At 44.5% G+C, this 23,371-nt stretch overlaps 1 protein-coding gene across 4 annotated transcripts in view; it reads left to right on the top strand.

The window, feature by feature from the left end:
- The window catches only part of EXT2 (exostosin glycosyltransferase 2), an 86,947-nt gene extending 82,016 nt beyond the window's left edge, over window positions 1-4,931 (top strand). For 3 of the 4 annotated variants that reach the window (XM_040328050.1, XM_040328053.1, XM_040328052.1), the window contains exon 14: window positions 2,486-4,931. In XM_040328050.1, the coding sequence (XP_040183984.1) occupies window positions 2,486-2,624 (139 nt within the window). In that variant the 3' untranslated portion in view covers window positions 2,625-4,931. The remainder of the gene's footprint in view (window positions 1-2,485) is intronic. The other variant, XR_005744161.1, reaches the window with a different exon arrangement.
- The last annotated feature ends 18,440 nt before the right edge of the window (window positions 4,932-23,371 follow it).

Raw genomic sequence — 23,371 nt, forward strand, 5'->3', positions numbered from 1 at the left:
GAGACACTCATAAAAATAAAGAATTTGTACAAATAAAAAAAAAAAGCATTAAAAAATCCATTAAATTTAGTTTTTGAAAAATAAGTCATAAAGAACTCAGATAGTCATCTCTCTCTTATGCCGCATACACACGATCATTTTTCGGCATTAAAAAAACGACGTTTTAAAAAAATGTCATTTAAAACGATGGTGTGTGGGCTTCACATCATTTTTCGGGTTCTGAAAAATGACAATTTTTTTTTTCCGAACATGCTGCATTTTTTAACGACGTTTTAAACGGTGTCGTTTTTCGGGTTGTAAAAAATGGTCGTGTGTGGGCTAAAACGACGTGAAAAACCCTGCGCATGCTCAGAAGCAAGTTATGAGACGGGAGCGCTCGTTCTGGGAAAACTACCGTTCGTAATGGAGTCGGCACACTCATCACGCTGTAACAGACAGAAAAGCGCGAATCGTCTTTTACTAACACGGAATCGGCTAAAAGCAGCCCCAAGGGTGGCGTCATCCGCATGGAACTTTCCCTTTAGAGTGCCGTCGTACGTGTTGTACGTCACCGCGCTTTGCTAGAGAATTTTTTAACCACTTTAGACCCGGACCAAAATGCAGCTAAAGGACCAGGCCCCTTTTTGCAAATCGGGACTGCGACGCTTTAACTGACAATTGCGCGGTCGTGCGACGTGGCTCCCAAACAAAATTGATGTCCTTTTTTTCCCCACAAATAGAGCTTTCTTTTGGTGGTATTTGATCACCTCTGCGGTTTTTCCTTTTTTGCGCTATAAACAAAAATAGAGCGACAATTTTGAAAAAAATTCAATATTTTTTCCTTTTTGCTATAATAAATATCCCCCAAAAATATATAAAAAAAAACGTTTTTTCCTCAGTTTAGGCCGATACGTATTCTTCTACCTATTTTTGGTAAAAAAATCGCAATAAGCGTTTATCGATTGGTTTGTGCAAAATTTATAGCGTTTACAGAATAGGAGATAGTATTTTATTTTTTACTACTAATGGCGGCGATCAGCGATTTTTTTCGTGACTGCGACATGATGGCGGACACATCGGACAATTTTGACACATTTTTGGGACCATTGTCACAGCAAAAAATGCATTTAAAATGAATTGTTTACTGTGAAAATGACAATTGCCGTTTGGGAGTTAACCACAAGGGGGTGCTGAAGGGGTTGTTAAGTGTGACCTCATATGTGTTTCTAACTGTAGGGGGCGGGGCTGTAGGTGTGACGTCATTGATTGTGTTTCCCTATAAAAGGGAACACACGATCGATGACGGCGCCACAGTGAAGAACGGGGAAGGTGTGTTTACACACAGCTCTCCCCGTTCTTCAGCTCCGGGGACCGATCGCGGGACTCCAGCAGCGATCGGGTCCGCGAGTCCTGCAGTCACGGAGCTTCGGACCGGGTCGCATGCTTAAAGAGCCACGTACAGGTACGTGGATGTGCCCAGCCGTGCCATTCTGCCGACGTATATCGGCGTGAAGGGGTCTTTAAGTGGTTCCACGAAGGTACGCGCGTTCGTCGCATTCTCTTACGTCGGTTTTTCCCGTCGTAAAGTTAAGAGTGCTATTTAGATGGTGTAAAATTACACCATCCTTGTTAAAGTATGGCCGTCGTTCCCGCGTCAAATAAAATTATTATTTTTTTTTTTTGCGTAAGATGTCCGGGAATACGAAAGTATGTTACGCACGTCGCCGTTCAAAAAATACGTCGGGGCGCCGTAATTTTGCGCAAAGCACGGCGGGAAATTTCCTAACGGAGCATACGCAGAACGTTCGGCGCGGGAGCGCGCCTAATTTAAATGGTACACGCCCCATTCGAATCAGGCGGTCTTGCGCCGGACGGCTTTACGCTACGCCGCCGCAAGTTTACACGCAAGTGCTTTGTGAATCAAGCACTTACGATGAAAACTTGCGGCGGTGTAACGTAAAGGGGATACGTTGCGCCGCAGCGCAAGTACGTGAATCTGGCCCTATGTGTTTGGTTCTATCACAGGGATAGGCAATTAGCAGACCACCAGCTGTTGCAAAACTACAAGTCCCATCATGCCTCTGGGTGTCGGGCTTGTGGCTGTCAGTGTGTTGTTGTGCATCATGGGACTTGTAGTTCTGCAACAGCTGGAGGTGCGCTAATTGCATATCCCTGAGTTATCACATCAGATCCAAATAAAATACATTTACGTTTTTTGGGTGTAACGTGACAAAATGTGTAAAATTTCAAGGGGTATGAATACTTTTTCAAGGCTCTGTAGCTTTGCGTTGCCGGCGGCCGCCATTCTTTTATTGTTTGTTCTTCTTTCACGCTTTTGATGAGCAACAGTAAAGTTATCTATAAAAAAACAAATCCTAGCTGTAGAATCAAAGCGCTGAAAGTAGAAGTGTGCAGTTTGGTAGATTTTCTGAAATCTCTATAAATGTTTATTAGAAGTTTCATAAATCACGTTGTCTTCGCTCTCTTCTCCCCTCCCCCCCTCCAGGTCAGAATGCATTAATAAATTCGCCAGCGTCTTTGGCACCATGCCCCTGAAGGTGGTGGAGCACCGGGCAGACCCCGTCCTGTACAAAGACGACTTCCCCGAGAAGCTGAAGAGTTTCCCCAACATCGGCAGCTTGTGATTGGGGGGAGGGAGCGGTCTGCCCCTCCTCCTCTCTGATGACATCACAGTGCACCTTGCAGGCAGAGCTTCATCCCTCCGCACGGCTATCGATCTTCACCCTTCGTTTTCCTTCCATCTCAAGGACTTCCTCCAGAGACGTTTTCGGACATTATTTATGGACGCCGCCGTTACATCAACGAGCTTTTATAGTATCCGGAGCACATCTGTCGTCTTCTCATCCGAAGAACTCTCAGTAACGGTTTTCCCCGTCAAAGTTGCGCTCACGTGGCACCGAGCCGAGGGGGAGGAGTTACTGCGTAGTGCGGTTATTTGCCTTTTGGAATTGGCAGTACAGCGGAACCTTGGATAACGAGTAACGCGCTTAACCAGCAACTTTAAAAAAAAAAAATCCTGACTCGGTTTTGCGAGTGTTGTCTCCCGAAACAAGCAGAATTCAATCTAATGGGGTGTGCAGTACTGCATTTGGCCAGAGGTGCGGGGGCGCCGGTGACACTCGGAAAGGTTCGGAGCCGCTCGGAATCACTTGGAAATACTCAGTTTCCGAGCCTTTCTGAAGGTTTCCGCAATCAGCCAAGCTGTTTCCAACTATCTCTGAGCCTTGCTGAAGGTTTCCGAGATCAGTCGAGCGGTCTCCAAGCCTTTTCAAATGTTTCCGAGATCAGCCGAGCTGTTTCTGAGTATTTCCGAGGGCTTCCGAGATCAGTCGAACTGTCTTCAAGCCTTTTCGAAGGTTTCTGAGATCAGCCGAGCTGTTTCCGAGCCTTTCTGAAGGTTTCCGCAATCAGCCGAGCCGTTTCCAACTATCTCCAAGCCTTTCTGAAGGTTTCTGAGATCAGCCGAGCAATCTCCGAGCCTTTCCAAGGGCTTCTGAGATCAGTCGAGCTGTTTCTGAGTATTTCCGAGCCTTTCCGAGGGCTTCCGAGATCAGTCGAGCTGTCTCTGAGCCTTTCCGAGGGCTTCCGAGATCAGTCGAGCTGTCTCCGAGCCTTTTCGAAGGTTTCCGAGATCAGCCGGGCTGTTTCCGAGTATTTCCAAGCCTTTCTGAAGGTTTCCACAATCAGCCAAGCTGTTTCCAACTCTCTCTGAGCCTTTCTGAAGGTTTCCGAGATCAGTCGAGCTGTCTCTGAGCCTTTCCGAGATCAGTCGAGCTGTCTCCGAGCCTTTTCAAAGGTTTCCGAGATCAGCCGAGCTGTCTCTGAGCCTTTCCGAAGGTTTCCGAGATCAGCGAGCTGTTTCCGAGTATTTATGAGCCTTTCTGAAGGTTTCCAAGATCAGCCAAGCTGTCTCTGAGCCTTTCTGAAGGTTTCCGAGATCAGTCGAGCTGTCTCCGAGCCTTTCCGAGGGCTTCCGAGATCAGTCGAGCAGTCTCCGAGTCTTTCCGAAGGTTTCCGAGATCAGTCGAGCTGTCTCTGAGCCTTTCCGAGGGCTTTTGAGATCAGCCAAGCTCTGTCCCCGAGTATTTCCGAGATCACCCGAGCTGTCCCCCGAATATTTCCAAGGCTCTCCGGCGCCCCCCCCCCACCTCTGGCCACATGTGGTATTGCATGTCATATAAATCTTTGTTTCCATGGACTTCTATGGGGAACCTCGTGTTGATATGCAAGTGTTTGGATAACAAGCATTCTCCTGGAACGGATCATACTCGTAATCCGAGGTTCCACTGTATTGCCCAATTTGCCTTCACAAATCTGACATCAGATTCTGACAATAAAAAAAGAAAAGCTTTGGGTATTAATGTTTCTATTTCATGTAACATTGTATCGTTTTCTTCTCCATTCATTTCAGTTGTGTTTTTTTTGCCTTTTTGTACATCCATTTCTCAATCGCAACAAAGGATCCAAATCCACTTTGTGTGAAGCAAACCTAAGACTTCACCTTTGGAAAGTGGCAGTGATGTCATAGCCTGAGCAGAGCTGTGGGAGGGACCCGAGATCCTTCCCTAACGCGTTTCGCCCCCTCCTGGGACTCAGTGGTATTCTGGTCACAAAACCATTTATTTTAAAAAGATTCCTCAATAGCCATCAGTGTAGCAGCGACATCATCCCTGTCCTCTACATGGCCTGTGCAGAGAGAAAGCTGTGGGAGGGACTCCAGAGCCTCTCACGAACGCGTTTCACCCCCCCCCCCTTTTTTTTTAAGAATTGAACACCTCTTTTGGCACTAATACCTGAGACTCTCTGGACACAGTCTACACCACGGGACTCACTAACATAACACCTGTGGTCAGGGCCGTTTTTAATAGACGCGCACACTGAAATATTTTGTTTCCTTTTCGTCCGAAAAATAAATGTATTTAGTTACTTTAGTTGGCAATAAATTTTGTTTTTATTTATTTTGTTTTTCGTTAAAAAATGCATTCGTCTGAAAATCCAAATTAAGGTCGAATCTGTCATTGAAGGCTTATGGTGTCTGAGTGTTCTAAGAAAAAAAAAAAAAGAAGATTCGACAGAATCTTTAAAAAAAAAAAAATTTTGACTCTTCATGTCTCTCTATGTCGAATCTTTTCTCTCTATGTCGAATCTTTTCTCTCTATGTCGAATCTTTTCTCTCTATGTCGAATCTTTTCTCTTTATGTCGAATCTTTTCTCTCTAATGTCGAATCTTTTCTCTCTATGTCGAATCTTTTCTCTCTAATGTCGAATCTTCATGTCTCTCTAATGTCGAATCTTTTCTCTCTAATGTCGAATCTTTTCTCTCTATGTCGAATCTTTTCTCTCTATGTCGAATCTTTTCTCTCTATGTCGAATCTTTTCTCTCTAATGTCGAATCTTTTCTCTCTATGTCGAATATTTTTTCTCTGTCGAATCTTTTCTCTCTAATGTCGAATCTTTTCTCTCTATGTCGAATCTTTTCTCTATGTCGAATCTTTTCTCTTTATGTCGAATCTTTTCTCTTTATGTCAAATCTTTTCTCTTTATGTCGAATCTTTTCTCTTTATGCCGAATCTTTTCTCTTTATGTCGAATCTTTTCTCTCTAATGTCGAATCTTTTCTCTCTAATGTCGAATCTTTTCTCTCTCTCTCTAGTGGTCAGGGTCGTTTTTAATAGACGCGCACACTGAAATATTTTGTTTCGTTTTCGTCCAAAAAATAAATTTATTTAGTTACTTTAGTTGGCAATAAATTTGTTTTTATTTATTTCGTTTTTCGTTAAAAAATGCATTCGTCCGAAAATCCAAATTAAGCTCGAATCTGTCATTGAAGGCTTATGGTGTCTGAGTGTTCTAAGAAAAAAAAAAAAAAAGAAGATTCGACAGAATCTTTAAAAAAAAAAAAATTTGACTCTTCATGTCTCTCTAGGTCGAATCTTTTCTCTCTATGTCGAATCTTTTCTCTCTATGTCGAATCTTTTCTCTCTATGTCGAATCATATTGGACTAATAGAGTTAAGGTTAGGCACATTCGACCGCAACGAAAACGAAAATAAAGCATTTGTTTATGTCGGATCTTTCGGTTTTCATCCTCTGTGCTTTCGTTATCGTTTGTTAAAACCATAACGAAAATACCTGAAATTCGGACGAAAATCCAAATTAAGGTCAAATCTGTCATTGAAGGCTTATGGTGTCTGTCGAATGTTCTACGAAAAAAAAAAAAAAGAAAATTCGACAATCTTTAAAAAAAAATAAAACATTTTATGTCTCTCTATGTCGAATCTTCATATGTCGAATCTTTTCTCTCTAATGTCGAATCTTTTCTCTTTATGTCGAATCTTTTCTCTCTATGTGGAATCTTTTCTCTCTAATGTCGAATCTTTTCTCTCTCTCTAGTGGCCAGGGTCGTTTTTAATAGACGTGCACACTGAAATATTTTGTTTTGTTTTCGTCCGAAAAATACATTTATTTAGTTACTTTAGTTGGCAATACATTTGTTTTTATTTATTTCGTTTTTCGTTAAATGCGTTTGTCCGAAAATCCAAATTAAGGTCGAATCTGTCATTGAAGGCTTATGGTGTCTGTCGAATGTTCTAACAAAAAAAAAAAAAGCAGATTTGACAGAATCTTAAAAACAAAAAAAAAATTTGACTCTTCATGTCTCTTTAATGTCGAATCTTTTCTCTCTATGTCGAATATTTTCTCTAATATCGAATCTTTTCTCTTTATGTCGAATCTTTTCTCTCTATGTCGAATCTTTTCTCTCTAATATCGAATCTTTTCTCTCTAATATCGAATCTTTTCTCTTTATGTCGAATCTTTTCTCTCTATGTCGAATCTTTTCTCTCTATGTCGAATCTTTTCTCTCTATGTCGAATCATATTGGACTAATAGAGTTATGGTTAGGCACATTCGACCGCAACGAAAACGAAAATAAAGCATTTGTTTATGTCGGATCTTTCGGTTTTCATTCTCTGTGCTTTCGTTATCGTTTGTTAAAACCATAACGAAAATACCTGAAATTCGGACGAAAATCCAAATTAAGGTCGAATCTGTCATTGAAGGCTTATGGTGTCTGTCGAATGTTCTACGAAAAAGAAAATTCGACAATCTTTAAAAAAAAATAAAACATTTTATGTCTCTCTATGTCGAATCTTCATATGTCGAATCTTTTCTCTCTAATGTCGAATCTTTTCTCTTTATGTCGAATCTTTTCTCTTTATGTCGAATCTTTTCTCTTTATGTCGAATCTTTTCTCTTTATGTCGAATCTTTTCTCTCTAATGTCGAATCTTTTCTCTCTAATGTCAAATCTTTTCTCTCTCTCTAGTGGTCAGGGTCCTTTTTAATAGACGTGCACACTGAAATATTTTGTTTTGTTTTCGTCCGAAAAATACATTTATTTAGTTACTTTAGTTGGCAATACATTTGTTTTTATTTATTTCGTTTTTCGTTAAAAAATGCGTTTGTCCGAAAATCCAAATTGAGGTCGAATCTGTCATTGAAGACTTATGGTGTCTGAGTGTTCTAAGAAAAAAAAAAAAAAAGAAGATTTGACAGAATCTTTAAAAAAAAAAGAAAATTGACTCTTCATGTCTCTCTAGGTCGAATCTTTTCTCTCTATGTCGAATCTTTTCTCTCTAATATCGAATCTTTTCTCTTTATGTCGAATCTTTTCTCTCTATGTCGAATCATATTGGACTAATAGAGTTATGGTTAGGCACATTCGACCGCAACGAAAACTAAAATAAAGCATTTGTTTATGTCGGATCTTTCGGTTTTCATTTTCTGTGCTTTCGTTATCGTTTGTTAAAACCATAACGAAAATACCTGAAATTCGGACGAAAATCCAAATTAAGGTCGAATCTGTCATTGAAGGCTTATGGTGTCTGTCGAATGTTCTACGAAAAAAAAAAAAAAAAAGAAAATTCGACAATCTTTAAAAAAAAATAAAACATTTTATGTCTCTCTATGTCGAATCTTCATATGTCGAATCTTTTCTCTCTAATGTCGAATCTTTTCTCTCTAATGTCGAATCTTTTCTCTCTAATGTCGAATCTTTTCTCTCTAATGTCGAATCTTTTCTCTCTAATGTCGAATCTTTTCTCTCTATGTCGAATCTTTTCTCTCTATGTCGAATCTTTTCTTGTTAGAGGATACAGCACATGATTTCTTGTTGCTGATTGGTTGCTAGAGATTACTGTACAGTAATACTGCTCACTGATTGGTTGCTAGAGGTTACAGCACATCATCTCCCCACTGCAGAGGGGCATGATATACATATGGATGCCACCTTATTTACTTATCAATGCCGCCGGCCACCACTATTTACATATCAATGCTCCCATTATTTTCATATGAATGACGGTTATTTACACGTAAACACAGGGTCTGCAGGTGAGTCATCTGTACACAATAGGGCAGAGCTGGGGAGCACTTCACACTGAGATATCAGGACACAGCACAGGACCAAAACTTCAAGGGGCAAGGGATTTTAAGCTGGGATAGTTGTCAAGTATGAGGCAGCTGCTTTGGGCCCCACAACAATGACAGGGCCCAGGGCATCTTTTCCTTTTTGCCCTGCCTTAAAGACGGCCCTGTTTCTGTGGTTAGTAAGGAGGAGAAAGAGTGCCTCATAATTGATGTTTGTGAAAGTGCCTTATTATTGGTGTTATAGGTAGGAATAGTGCCCCATTATTGGTGTCAGTGGACGTAATTATGCCCCACTGTTGGTGTCAATGAAGTGTTCCTCATGCCCGGTATCCCCATAGTGGGAGGAATATTCCCCCAAGGGCTGGATAAAGGCAAGCAAAGGGCCACAGTTTAGAGACCACTGGTCTACACCAAATAGTAAACTTGGGCCAGATTCACATAGAAATACGTTACTCCACGGCGGTGTAACGTATCCCATTTACGTTACACCGCCGCAGGTTTACAGCGTAAGTGCCTGATTCTCAAAAATCTTACCTGTAAACTTGCGGCGGTGTAACGTAATTCCGATCGGCGCAAGTCCGCCCAATTCAAATGGGGCGGGCACCATTTAAATTAGGCACGTTCCCGCGCCGAACGTACTGCGCATGCTCCGTCGGGTAAATTACCCGACGTGCATTGCGCTAAATGACGTCGCACGGACGTCATTTGTTTAGACGTTAACGTAAATGGCGGCCAGCGCCATTCACGGACGACTTACGCAAACGACGTTTTTTAAATTTCGACGCGGGAACAACGGCCATACTTAACATGGCTTAGAACAACTGGGGCTCAGCCCTAATTTTACACGGCGTAACTTGACGGAAACAATGTAAAGTTAGATCGACGGGCAGCGCGGACGTTCGGGAATCGCCGTGACTAGTCATTTGCATATTCTACGCCGACCGCAATGGCCTCGCCACCTAGTGGCCGGCCTAGAATTGCATCCTTAAGATCCGACAGTGTAATTCAATTACACCTGTCGGATCTTCTGGCTATCTATGCGTAACTGATTCTAAGAATCAGCCGCATAGTTAGGACGGCCGGAACACAGAGATACGACGGCGTATTAGGAGATACGCCGTCGTATCTCTTCTGTGAATCTGACCCCTTGTTCCTACAAGAATACGGCTCATGTTTGAATGCTATTTTTTCATGTCTGATAAGTTGTAGAGATTCCCAGAGCTAACAATTCATTTTCCCAGGAAAGTTATTAATAACTGTCCAGTTCTTCAAATGAAGCACCAGTATTTTTTTCACTCCAATTCCAGTGTTATGTCATCTTTTTTTTTTTTTTTTGGAGTATTAAAGATTTTTATTGAGAATATTGGAAAACACACACAGCTGTAACCACTTAAAGGATCAGTCCATCTCAAGTGATATTTTGAGTTGGATGGACCCGGGCCTTGATGCTCCCAACTGCGAAATATCTCTGCCATAATTCCCAGCTCTGTTCCTGCCCACCTAGGAGTTTTGAATGTTCCCAGCAACCTTTGTGTTGTCTTACTCCTCCGTAACATTCTCTATTGTAAAATAAAGAGGTGTACAGACCCAGGAACGTAGCTCAGGCAGGGTGACAACCCATCAAAATGGGCACAGCAGGTGGATAGACCCAGGAACATAGCTCAGGCAGGGTGACAACCCATCAAAATGGGCACAGCAGGTGGATAGACCCAGGAACATAGCTCAGGGAGGGTGACAACCCCTCATAATGAGCACAGCAGGTGGATAGACCCAGGAACGTAGCTCAGGGAGGGTGACAACCCCTCATAATGGGCACAGCGGGCGTAAAGACCCAGGAATGTAGCTCAGGGAGGGTGAGAACCCATCATAATGGGCACAGCGGGTGTATAGACCCAGGAACGTAGCTCAGGGAGGGTGACAACCCCTCATAATGGGCACAGCGGGCGTATAGACCCAGGAATGTAGCTCAGGGAGGGTGAGAACCCCTCATAATGGGCACAGCAGGTGTATAGCCCAGGAATGTAGCTCAGGGATGCTGAGAACCCCTCATAATGGGCACAGCAGGTGTATAGACCCTGAAATGTAGCTTAGGGATGGTGAGAACCTATCATAATGGGCACAGCAGGCGTATAGACCCAGGAACGTAGCTCAGGGAGGGTGAGAACCCCTCATAATGGGCACATCGGGTGTATAAACCCAGGAACGTAGCTCAGGGAGGGTGAGAACCCATCATAATGGGCACAGCAGGTGTATAGATCCAGGAACGTAGCTCAGGGAGGGTGAGAACCCATCATAATGGGCACAGCAGGTGTATAGCCCAGGAATGTAGCTCAGGGATGCTGAGAACCCATTATAATGGGCACAGCAGGTGTATAGACCCTGAAATGTAGCTCAGGGAGGGTGAGAACCCATCATAATGGGCACAGCAGGTGTATAGACCCAGGAACGTAGCTCAGGGAGGGTGAGAACCCATCATAATGGGCACAGCAGGTGTATAGACCCAGGAACGTAGCTCAGGGAGGGTGAGAACCCATCATAATGGGCACAGCGGATGTATAGCCCAGTAATGTAGCTCAGAGATGCTGTGAACCCCTCATAATGGGCACATCGGGTGTATAGACCCTGAAACATAGCTCAGGGATGTGTGTGTATATTGTGTGTCTGTATACTGTGTATGCATACTGTATATGTGTGTGTACCCATAATCTCCTATGGCCTGGGGGCCCCATAATCTATCGCCCGGGTGGTCCCATAATCTCCTATCGCCCGGGGGGCCCCATAATCTCCTATCGCCTGGGGGGCCCCATAATCTCCTATCGCCCGGAAGCCCCGTAATCTCCTATCGCCCGGGGGCCCCGTAATCTCCTATCGCCCGGGGGCCCCATAATCTCCTATCGCCCGGGAGCCCCATAATCTCCTATCGCCGGGGGGCCCCATAATCTCCTATCACCCGGGGGCCCCATGAGTTGTCAGGCCCCTGTACCTGCCCCTTATTATTTATTTGCTGTGCTGAATCACATATGGAAAATGTAGTCCTGTTGTTTGAGTGATGTTTATGGGGAATTTTGTGGTACAAAATGTGCATCCAAAAACACGAAGCGTCGCCAGGGAGGGGGCACTTTTTTTTTGCGTGGCATATTTATTAACAAATGTGTTCTGTCTGACGTTCGAGAAAAATGTATATGGGTTCTGAGGCTTCATTTGTCAAGCAACAGGGTCCCCTCTCCTCCTCCTCCTTTGTTCTGCAGCCTCCGCTCTCATCTGGAGCCGCTCCCATCCATTGTGCTGCTCATCAGAAGCTCCGTGGGACACTCTTGAAGGTTTTTGCCAAGACGCCTGGACTTGGTGTCGACCTCTCATATCATCCATTACCTGAGCCTGTCACAAGTTTGGCGGGGGTGAGGCGGCTATCCCCTTCCTCCAGAATCGATTCATCACAGCTCTTTAGACTCTCTGCTGGATCCACATCCGGGAAATCTAACTGGAACCAAACATGGCGCTCAGCCTGCGGTTTCCTGAGTCACTTTGCGTCATAGAAAAATGTGGTCAACTCAGTCGTTATAGAAAATTTGTAGCATGATTTAGTAAACCAGAGGATCGACATGTAACACCCTCTACCATAGGTAGGATTTTTTTGTGAGGTAGGACTGTCGGTGCAGGTAAATTTAGGCAGGCTTATGCTGCATGCTAGGCCTGCTTTTTTTTGACCTGGGGGCAGGGAGTGGTTAGTACAGGCATACCCCACTTTTAAGTACACAATGGGACCAGAGCATGTATGTAAAACGAAAATGTACTTAAAGTGAAACAATACCCTTTTTCACTTATATGGTGTAGTGGGGGGTCAGGGGGTGTTAGGAGCTGTAGTTAAGGTCTCAGGGGCTGTAGTGGGGGTGTCAGGGGCACACTGGAACAAGGCGGGCTATGCTCTCTGAGCTTCAGCTCCTTCTACTGCGGCTGCAAAATGTCTGTACAGTGCTTGTAAGGCACTTTACATATACTCACGGGTATGTCCTTACTCGCGAGTGCATGTAAAGTGAGTGTACTTAAAGCGGGGTATGCCTGTATAGCAGTGGGTGTGACCACCTGTTCTTCAGTACTTGGGCACCTCCCCTGCTTCCAGGGAGATTGTTCTGGAAGAGGAGCACTGCGTCGCTTTAACCACTTAAGACTCGGACCTTTAGGCAGCTAAAGGACCCGGACAGTTTTTGCGATTCGGCACTGCGTCGCTTTAACTGACAATTGCGCGGTCGTGCGACGTGGCTCCCAAACAAAATCCCCAAAAACATATAAAAAATATTTTTTTCTCAGTTTAGGCCGATACGTATACTTCTACCTATATTTGGTAAACAAAATCGCAATAAGCGTTTATCGGTTGGTTTGCGCAAAATGTATAGCGTTTACAAAATAGGGGATAGTTTTATTGCATTTTTATTCATTTTTTTTTTTTTTACTACTAATGGCGGCGATCAGTGATTTTTTTCGTGACTGCGACATTATGGCGGACACATTGAACAATTTTGACACATTTTTGGGGCCATTGTCATTTTCACAGCAAAAAATGCATTTAAAATGCATTGTTTACTGTGAAAATGACAATTGCAGTTTGGGAGTTAACCACAAGGGGGCGCTGATGGGGTTAAGTGTGACCTCATATGTGTTTCTAACTGTAGGGGGGTGTGGCTGTAGGTGTGACATCATCGATTGTGATTCCCTATATAAGGGAACACACGATCGATGACGGCGCCACAGTGGAGAACGGGGAAGCTGTGTTTACACACAGCTCTCCCCGTTGTTCAGCCCCGGGGACCGATCGCGGGACTCCAGCGGCGAGCGGGTCCGGGTCACGGAGCTTTGGACCCGGTCGCGGGCCCGCGACCCAGGGCTGGACAATAGCACAGGACGTACCTGTACGTGCCTGTGCCCAGCCGTGCCATTCTGCCGACGTATATGTGCAGGCGGCGGTCCTTAAGTGGTTAAAGTGGATGTAAACCCCAAATGTTTTATTTTTATTTTTTGATGTCACAATGTAGAGTATAAGATTTCCTATCATCTGTGCCCAGTCTTGCCACACAGAGTTAATCCAGCTCTGAGCAATCCTCTTTTATTGTTCAGTGAAATAAAACGGACTTACAGAGAAAAACCTTAGTCTGTTCCGCCCCCCTTGCTGTGAGTGACAGGTGATTTACATATCTCATGCACAGGCCTGGAGACAGGCATTACTTTTAAATCCCCCCCCCCCACTCCTTTTCTGAAGTCATGTGGTTACTTTTCTGGATTTTGACTGGATGTTAGTGATTAAAGCAGAATTTAGTGTAAGGAATACACAGGAGAAAATGCATGTTGACAAGGGGAGTGTAGACGTGGGCGGGGAGTCTACTGACATCACGACTCCACCCACCGAGCTCCAGACAACAAACCCGCCCACAGAATCTGCAGTTTTTCATGTCTCATAACAGACAGAGGGGAGACATGTGACAGGTAAGGATACATGCAGGAGGCGTCTATATCCTTATAGATCAGCACTATGGCAGGAGTTTAGAAAGGATGAGAGTGGGTTTACATCCACTTTAAGTGGTTAAGAAAAAAAAAATCACGTTCATTTTTTTTTGGAGAACCACAATTTTAATAGTTTATTGGCGTAATACATACAGAAATGGCAACAAGGCTATGTACAACTTATTCAATTAATTCTTTAATGTTAAAACGTCTTCAACAACCCAGTCATGTTAAGCAAAGCAAATAACTTTATACAAGCCAAACTTCTAGGAAGAGGAAGAGGGATCACGCGGAGGATCGCGCCTCCTTCACTCACTCGGCTCTCCCTTCGCTCAACGTCTCGATTTTTTGCTTCCAAAAAAAAAAAAAAAAGCGGGGTTCGCGCCTAAAATGAGAACGGCTCTTTAGAATCAGTAGTATGTAAAGGGGGATGTCCTAGCTGCGGAATTCTAGCATGAAAAAAAAAAAAGTACCTTGACAACTATAGGCAAAAAAAAAAAGATGTATAGCTCCACCCCCTTTCTGTACTAAATTATAATTCCAGCGAGATACAGACATTTGGTAGAGACCTACTACAGACGGTGATAACACTGATTTTTAATAACATTTCTTTTAGCCATTATATAATAATACAGCCAATCAAACCACTCGGACCTGAAGCTGACCTCACACATTACAATTTGATTGTACAAACAGCTACCTGTGTTTCCCCCGAAAATAAGACCGGGTCTTATATTAATTATGGCAACAAAAAACACACTAGGGCTTATTTTCAGGGGATGTCTTATTTATTTATGGCAGGGGTCTCCAAACTTTTTAAACAAAGGGCCAGTTTATTGTCCTTTAGACATTAGGAGGGCCGGATTGTGGCCTGCAGGGGCAAAAAAATGTTGGCATCATTGAGAATATGGCCTCAGGATTGGTGGTCAATAGGAGGGGTAGTGCCCCTATTAATAGGAGGAATAGTATCCCATCATTGGTATCAGTGGAAGAAAGAGTGCCCCATTGTTGCTGTCAGTTGGAGGAATAGTGCCTCACATCAGTGGAAGGAATAGTTCCCCAAGGGCCGGATAGAAGCTAGCAAAGGGCCACATTCGGCCCTCGGGCCGCAGTTTGGAGACCTCTGATTTATGATATGTACAAAAAAAGTTTCTCCCCCTGTCAGCTCTGGGGTCAGCATTGTGAAATTCTGTAATCCCAAAAATAAACCTTTTTTTAAAGACCTTATAAAATGATGTAATCCGTTCTGTAAAAAGATGATATCACGTGCAGTGAGTGTGTCTCCTTGTGTAACATTATTGTGGAAAATACCTTATTTACAGTGCCGCTCACGTGACCCGCTGGAGCTCTTCTTCCCTACTCCAAATACTGCAGAGGGAGGGGCCAAGATCCCCAATGACGTCAGCCCCACTCTGAGGACTGCAGTGGGTAGGGGCTTAATAAAGTTTTATTGAAAAAAAAACAAAAAACAGCTGACATCAGCCGGGAGGAGAGGAGAAGAGCTCCGGCGGGGTCAGGTGAGCGCCCAGCAGTGCTGTAAATAAGGTATTTTCCACAATAAAGTTACAAAAGAGAGACACTGCACATTATATAATCTTTTTACAGAACGGATTACATGTTTTTACAAGGATTTTAACCAGGGCTTATTTTTGGGGTAGGGCTTACATTGCAGCCATCCCAGAAACTCACGCTAGGTCTTATTAGGTAGGGCTTATTTTCGGAGAAACAGGGTACTAAAGAAGATGTAAAAAGCTTAGTGGATGCATGCAGAGCCGCTGATAGGGGGGGGGGAACCACCAGTCCTCCTGTAAGGGGCCTGGGCGCACACGGGGGGGGGGGGGGGGGCAAACAGCAGGAAGAATGGGTGTAGTCGGCCGGAGGTGCAATTACAGAAATATGCCATGTGCTGCTCTCTGCAGCTGCTGAAAGTTGGTTACTCTCCCACTCGCTGGCTTTCAGCTGCTGCAGGGAGAGACACGGGGCATCATTCCTGTAATCGCTTCCCCCGCACCGATCCCCCTCCTTGTTCTGCCTACTTCTGATCCCCCCCATGTGCACTGTCACTGTGCTGCACCCCCCCCCCCCCATGGCACTGTTGGCTTCCCTGTACTGTTAAAAAATGTATTGTAAATTTAAAAAAGGGTTAATTCACAGATTCTCTGCTATGTCTGTGTCCGCTAATAATGATTTTTGTGTATTTTTTGAGAAAATCTTGTTTTGATATATTGGTGGGGTAGGCTGTACGGGGCCCCGTGATTTCTAGCAGCAGCCCTGGCTGCATTGTATTAATCAGGATCAGTTCTCTGTGTGTTGGGTGGGTTGAAAGAGACACTTTAAGGCTGGCCATACACGGGTCGAATTTCGAAAATAATTTTCTTTGAAAAAATCTGAAATTTTGTGTGTTTTGTGATGCGATGGCGCCACCATTGATTTCGAAATTTGACCAACCAAGCCTTCAATTTCACTTCATGTTGATACAGATTTTTTTTTTTTTTGTGGCTGGGAATTTTCTTTTCTTTCCGTGAATTTTCTTTTCTTGCACATGCGTATTTCTTTTTCAATGACATTTCTTGCACGATTCTCCAATCATTGATTAGAAAATTCTTTCAAAATTCGACCCATGTATGCATTATGGTCTTCAGTGGAAGACATGGTGATAGGAGGACAACACAGGACCATGCTTGTGAGATTGCCAAAGTGTTGAGGAAAATGGAAGGGTAGTGCTGGAACCCTACGAATATCCAAATAATATAGGAGTTGTGGTATCTGGTTTTTGAGCTGGGACCTTCTCCGCGCCAAAGATTTTCAATAATTACAGTGGAATGCATACCATGTTCACGGCCAACGCCCGTTCGCAGCAAAATCCACGGAAAAGTCAGTTGGAAGTCTGATCGAGTGTATTAGGCCCCGTACACAGGACCGGTTTTCTCGACAGAATCCAGCAAGAAACTCGATGGGAGACGTATTCTGCCGAGAAAACCGGTCGTGTGTACACTTTTCGCCGAGAAACCCGTCGGGAAACTCGTCGAGCCAAAAAGAGAGCATGTTCTCTATTTCCTCGTTGGGCAATGGGAAAATTTGGCTCGACTAGTTTTTTGACAGCCGAACGAGGAACTCGATGGGGAAAACGATGTGTTTCGCCCTTCGAGTTTCTCGGTCGTGTGTACGGGGCCTGAGGCTTTACTCTCACACGCTGCACATATGTGTTCATGGATGGCTAAGGTTTATAAGCTGAGAACGTACTCACTATGAGCTCCCAGCACAGTGACCAAGCTGTCGTAGACACCTCTTGAGGTCTAGTCATGATCAGGAGCCGTCAAGACGAGCTCATGATTATGTGGCCACTGTGACAGCCAATCAACCGGGCTTCAACTTATAATGTTACCAATCTCCAGCTGGTAGCTGCTAGGACGCCCCCTCACTTCTTGCCATTTCCAAGAATGTGTGTGATCACAGTGTTCATGGGGTCCGAATGTCTGTCACAAGACCACTTGAAGGGACCCCCCGGCCTGGGCAGAAAATAATGAAACATGTGGGATGAGCCTGTATGGAACCCCAATGTGGCCTCCATATGATGGCTTCCTTCATCTTAGTCAACCAACATCTGAAAGGATTTCCATTGGCTTTGAAAAAAAAGTTGACTTGACCCAACCACAATCCAGTCTTCAACAGAGAAGTTTTCCAACAATTGCTCACTGTCGCCTGCTTTGGGCATTTTGCAGAAATACAGGGCTAGATTCACAAAGAATTGCCCAGGCGCAGCGTATCAGAGATACACTACGTCGCCGTATCTTACCTGGCTCTAAGTAGATTCCAGGGAGATTTTGCGCCGTAAGTAACGGCGGCGTAGTGTATCTCTCTGCGCGTAATTCAAATCGGCGGGTAGGGGGCATGATCCATTTAAATGAAGCGCGTCCCCGCGCCGATTGAAATGCGCATGCTCCGTTTCTAAATTTCCCGCCGTGCTTTGCGCGAAATGACGTCGCACCGACGTCATTTTTTGAACGTAGACGTGAGTTACGTCCTTTCCTATTCACGGACGACTTACGCAAAAAAAATAATAATTTTAATTCGACGCGGGAACGACGGCCATACTTTAACATGGCATGTCTATCTATACGCCGCAAAATAGCAGCTTTATCTTTAGGCCGGGAAAAGCCGACTAGCGACGACGTAAGAGAATGCGACGGCCGCGCGTACCTTCGTGGATCAACGGAAAAAGCTAATTAGCATACCCGACGCGGAAAACGACGCAAACTCCACCCAGCGGGCGCCAAAGTATTGCACCTACGATCCGAAGGCGTACGAAGCCGTACGCCTGTCGGATCGAAGCCAAAAGCCGTCGTATCTTGGTTTGAGGATTCAAACTTAAAGATACGACGCGGCAAATTTGAAAGTACACCGGCGTATCAGTAGATACGCCGGCGTACTCTCACTGTGAATCTGGCCCACAGTTACTGGCTCCTAATGGACAGTAATATTTTATGGCCAATTTTAGACCTCCAAATGTTTGTCACTTTACCAGCACTCATGTCACTGAAATGGGCTTTTGGAGTGTGACAAATGCAGCCACCAACAACCCGAGCCAAGATAGCTCTTTCTTTTTATTCGTAGACAGAGCCGCTTTTCAGGGCCAGGAGGGCAAATGACCCTGGCCGGTGATCAAATAGTGTTTTAGCTTTAATGGTCCTTAAAACACACAGCCCTGAAAATTTGGCCCCGTGTCCCAGCCACAGCCGCGAGCAGCGCTCTCCAAAACAAGGCCCTGATTATAGTTTGATCCATCAAGTCACTCTCCCAAAAATTCATTTGTTTTAAAGCTTTTTGGAAGGAATACAGCTGTGTACAACGCTGGGTATTTGTTTTCCTTCCAGTTTATGAAATGCTCTTTAAATGTCAAGGTCTGTTTATTTCAACAGTACCCAGCATTGCATTATTCCGCTGAAACATGAAACAGGCTGATCTTCGTCTTTTTTGGCCGGGAGAACCAAAAAGCTTTTTTTTTTTTTTTATTTATTTTTTTCCCCCTGTGTTGACGCCACTTCTATAAATCCCAGGATGCAGCATTAGCCTTTAACTTCTGCTCCGCTGAAACGCAAAAGTTTTCCTTTTTAGTTTCTCGAAAATCCTCAGCTGACCCCGGAGACGAGCGGTGTCACCGCGCTAGCCCGAGAGGGCAATTTACAAGCTGGGTTCTGTCTTATTGCACTGAAACATGGAGAGCAAATATGGTTTGCTTGGAAGTCTTCCAAGCACCTTAAAAACACAAAAAAAAGCTTTAATGCAGAAGTCAACGCGAACACTTAATCCGGTGAAAGAGAGGGAACCTTTCTTGCGCGCCTTTCTAAATCGACTGGATTATCGTGAGTTATGTGCCTCATTCAACAGTTAGCAACACGTACATCACTCATGCTATAATAGCATCAATGAGTGCCATCGGGGATTCCATTTACTCTCCATTCAGGGGTTTGAAGACGGCCGAAATGTCTCATCTCACTCAAGATTCCACCCAATGCCCTCTCTCCGATTCCAATCTACGAGTTGGGAATTATTTTAACTGCAAAATGCAGCACAGCTCTATCTGGACTAGGGATGATCCCAAACATTTAGGGCGTTTAGGGCTTTTGCCGCAGATGAACGTGAAAGCTTCTGGCCAGGGCTGTCTTAATGAGAGGGCACACCTGGGCACTGCCCAGAGACCCCAGCTGCATGGGGGGGCCCTGCACTTTCCCCAAAGCATCTGGTCTTTGAGCCCACGCTGCCCCGAAATTGGGGGCCCCATGATGTCACTGAGAGTGATAGATACACAGGGGAGGCAGTCTGCCTCCTACCTACTTGATGTCTGTTTTACCTGCACTGTCATCGTTGTAGGGGCCCCAGAGCATTTTTGTCCAGGGGCCCATGATGCTATTAAGACGGCCCTGCTTCTGGCTATTAATGGTTGCCAAGGAAGCAGCAGCTGCTTGAATATTTAAAGCGGAGTTCCACCCAAAAATGTAACTTCTGTTCCCCCCCCCCCTCCGGTGTCACATTTGGCACCTTTTAGGGGGGGGGGGGGGAGCAGATATCTGTCTAATACAGGTATTTTGCTCCCATTTCCGTGCATAGGTAGCCGAGCCACCCGCGGCTATCTAAGTCAGTGTTTCCCAACTCCAGTCCTCAAGGCACACCAACAGGTCATGTTTTCAGGCTTTCCATTATTTTGCACAGGTGATTTGATCAGTTTCACTGCCTTAGTAATTACCACAGCCGCTTCATCTGAGGGAAATCCTGAAAACATGACCTGTTGGTGTGCCTTGAGGACTGGAGTTGGGAAACACTGATCTAAGCCACGTCCGGCGCCTCCTCAGTCGCCACGTTGTCTTCTGGGAAACACACGGGTCCCAAAAGACAGAAGGGACCAGTGGAGTCACGCATGTGCAGTAGGGAACAAGGCTGTGAAGCTGCAAGGCTTCACTTCCTGATTCCCTTACCGAAGATGGAGGTGGCAGCACCCAAGAGCCTAGGAACAGATCCGCTTTGGGTGCCCTGGACAGGTAGGTGTCCTTAGTTTAAAACTCAGCAGCGGCAGTATTTGTAGCTGCTGACTTAAAAAAAAAAATGGCGAAACTCCGTTTTAACAAGCAATGACGTCGCCCAGCCCACTAACTTACATGGCCAGGTATCCTCAGAAGTGGAGTTGTTCCTGGGATATGTAGTCAACAGCACACCACCTATCCCCCAAAGCTGTTTACCCATACATTTTTTAATGAATCTAGCAAAAAGAACAATATTTAATTAGGGGTGCTTGATAAAGTGACAAAAGTGATTAACAAAGTTACAAAGCGATCCAGCTTCATTCGTTTTTAGAATGCAGGCTGCCTAGAAGCATGGCATCATTGGTTGCTGGGACGTAGGTGACCGAACGGCACACCATCATGGGCCTGCTTGAAAAGACAGAAGGGGCAGAACAAGGTAACTGATAACACTTTCAATGGGCATGCTCACTGATCAGGGAATTGTGGCAACTGAGCTTAACATTAGTCGCCCCCCATAAATCGGGCTTGTATCAGGGGAGGAGCAGAGAAGCTGGAAAACAATGGAATAATTAAGGGCTTTTCCTCACAGTTTAATAGCAGTCAATTGAAGAGGCTAATACAGGCATTTAGACATGCATGACCTGTATTACATTTTTAATGGTCAGGAGAGTTCTACCCTATTTTTTAGATCTGTCCCTGATATGTCCGAAACTGACATGCTTTTAATGTGAATATCCCAAGATTTTAGCTGCCCTGCCTCTGCACTGCCTCCTGGCGTGGTGGCCATCTGTAAGCCAGAGGGGCCCCATAATCTTCTATTGCCCGGGGGCCCCATGAGTTGTCAGTCCGCCCCTGCTTGTGGTCATTGGGAAGAATTACCTACTTACAGATAGCTAAAACGATCAGTGGTGTCAGTGGGAACTTATCTGAGAGGAAGAAATTCGCTCAATGAACCCCTAGCAACCATTAGAGGAACCCTAAGTTGAGAAACCCTGTTGGATATCCCATTGTTTTAGTAAGAATAAAAAAAAAACCTCAGTACAAAGTAATGGAAGTCTTTAATGATAAACCACATCCAGCAATTCTCCTGTCACGGTTCCCAAAGCCAATCAGCATTTTCTGATCCATGACTGCCAATAATAAGACATTTGACAGAATCTGTAATGGAAAGGCCAAATCGGAAATTTCAATGTCCTGATATCGTTTTATTCCAAAATGAGTTATAAAGGAGTCATAAGGCCAACATGTTTGGGGGGTTGGGGTTGAGAAAACTATGTATCACTGAATGCTAATGTATAGGTGACAAATGTAGATAAATAGCTGCTGAACTAAGGAAGGGGGTGTTTTCTGACCCCTGAAACGCGTTGCCTCGTTGAAGTTTTGGCAAGATGGGAGCGCCACACCAGCTTGTACACACTTTTAAAAGATTTTTTTTTTTGGAACAGCCCAACGCCTCTATGACAGATTCTGTTATCTAATTTTGGAATACACCTATACATGGATGTTTATATTTCTAGATTGGCACTTTAATCTCAGACACTGTCAGTTACAAACTAAGGAAACAATGCACATTCTTTGGCATTGAGAAGCTGCCAGGCCTTAATCCAGATACCCAATCCAAATACCATTATAACCCTTATATTTAATAGGATAACCCTATGGTCCCAGTGCTTCCATTTCATTTCCTCCAATAATAAGACACTTGACATACTTGTGGCTGACTCCTTGATCGTACAGAACTGTGTTGCGAAAGATCGGACCATAAACAGTAGAAAACATTTTGTGCTGGAAAAAGATCTTATATTCAAAAAAACAAACAAACACAACCATGCCAGATAATATAGGGACCATGTTTCCAGGTATAGGAAAGGTACATGCATGATGTGCACAAAACTTTGTATTATCTTAAAACGGACCTACTGTGAATTCAAAAAGTGGTCTCAGAGTTTGAACGTTCCTGCCTGACTTCTTCTTCTTATAGGCCTCAGAAGAGGGTGGGAGGCAGAGGCAGTCATTGGCTGCACAGATGAAGGCAACCAAACAGAACCTCTGTCTCATAAGGAACTCATCCCCGGTTGCAGCTTAGAGGTGGGAACAGCAGTGAGGTGAATATTTAAGAACCCACATGAAAGACATGGGGTGCCACTCCAAGCTCCTGTTCAGTCCAAGTCTGGTAACAGCTGCTGGGAGTGCAGGCTAGTAAAATGCTTGTCTCAGCCCAATAAGTGTAAACAGGGGAAGAAATAGTTCCAATGCCACACATACGATAAAACCAGAGATAGTAAAAGTAGCCTCAGACCCCATGCAGCCCTCACCCCTGATGTGTTTTGCCCCACCCACGAGTTTTAGACATGGAGAAACGCGTCAGTGCATGGCCTGGATTGAGGCTACTTTTACCACTGCTATCTCTGGGTTTTGTTGGTTGTGCGGCATTGGAATGATTTCTTCCCCCTGCTTACACTTAGTGGTGAGCATTTAGGAGTTGCAAAACCCCCCAAATTTTTTTTGGCTTGAGGCCCACAGAAGCCCACTTAGATCTGCAATGAGATTGTTTATTTGTCCGAAACCTCCCAAAATAATAACATATTCCAGCTCTACATGTCTCTGGCAATGTTTGTCTATTGTTAGGCTCATTGAGTAGGGGTAGGTAACATAACACCATTAATTTTATGTTTTTGCTGTCTGTGTCCCGATCAAAAGATTTTCTTTACTTCTTGTACCAGAGATGCAACTAGAAGTGAGGAGACCTTCCTTCTTACGGCTCTTTCACATGGGCGGACCGTTCAGATCCGCCTGCCAGAAGCCGAACTGCGAGTCGGCGCTATACGGCGCCTGAGCACTGATGTACGGCTTCTTTCGGCAACTCGTGACTAGCCTTATGCGCTGGGGGGAAGCTTTTGTCATCACGTCAATCACTTAGCCTGTGCATA

This window comes from Rana temporaria, chromosome 11 (genome assembly GCF_905171775.1).
Source record: "Rana temporaria chromosome 11, aRanTem1.1, whole genome shotgun sequence".
NCBI lineage: Eukaryota > Metazoa > Chordata > Amphibia > Anura > Ranidae > Rana > Rana temporaria.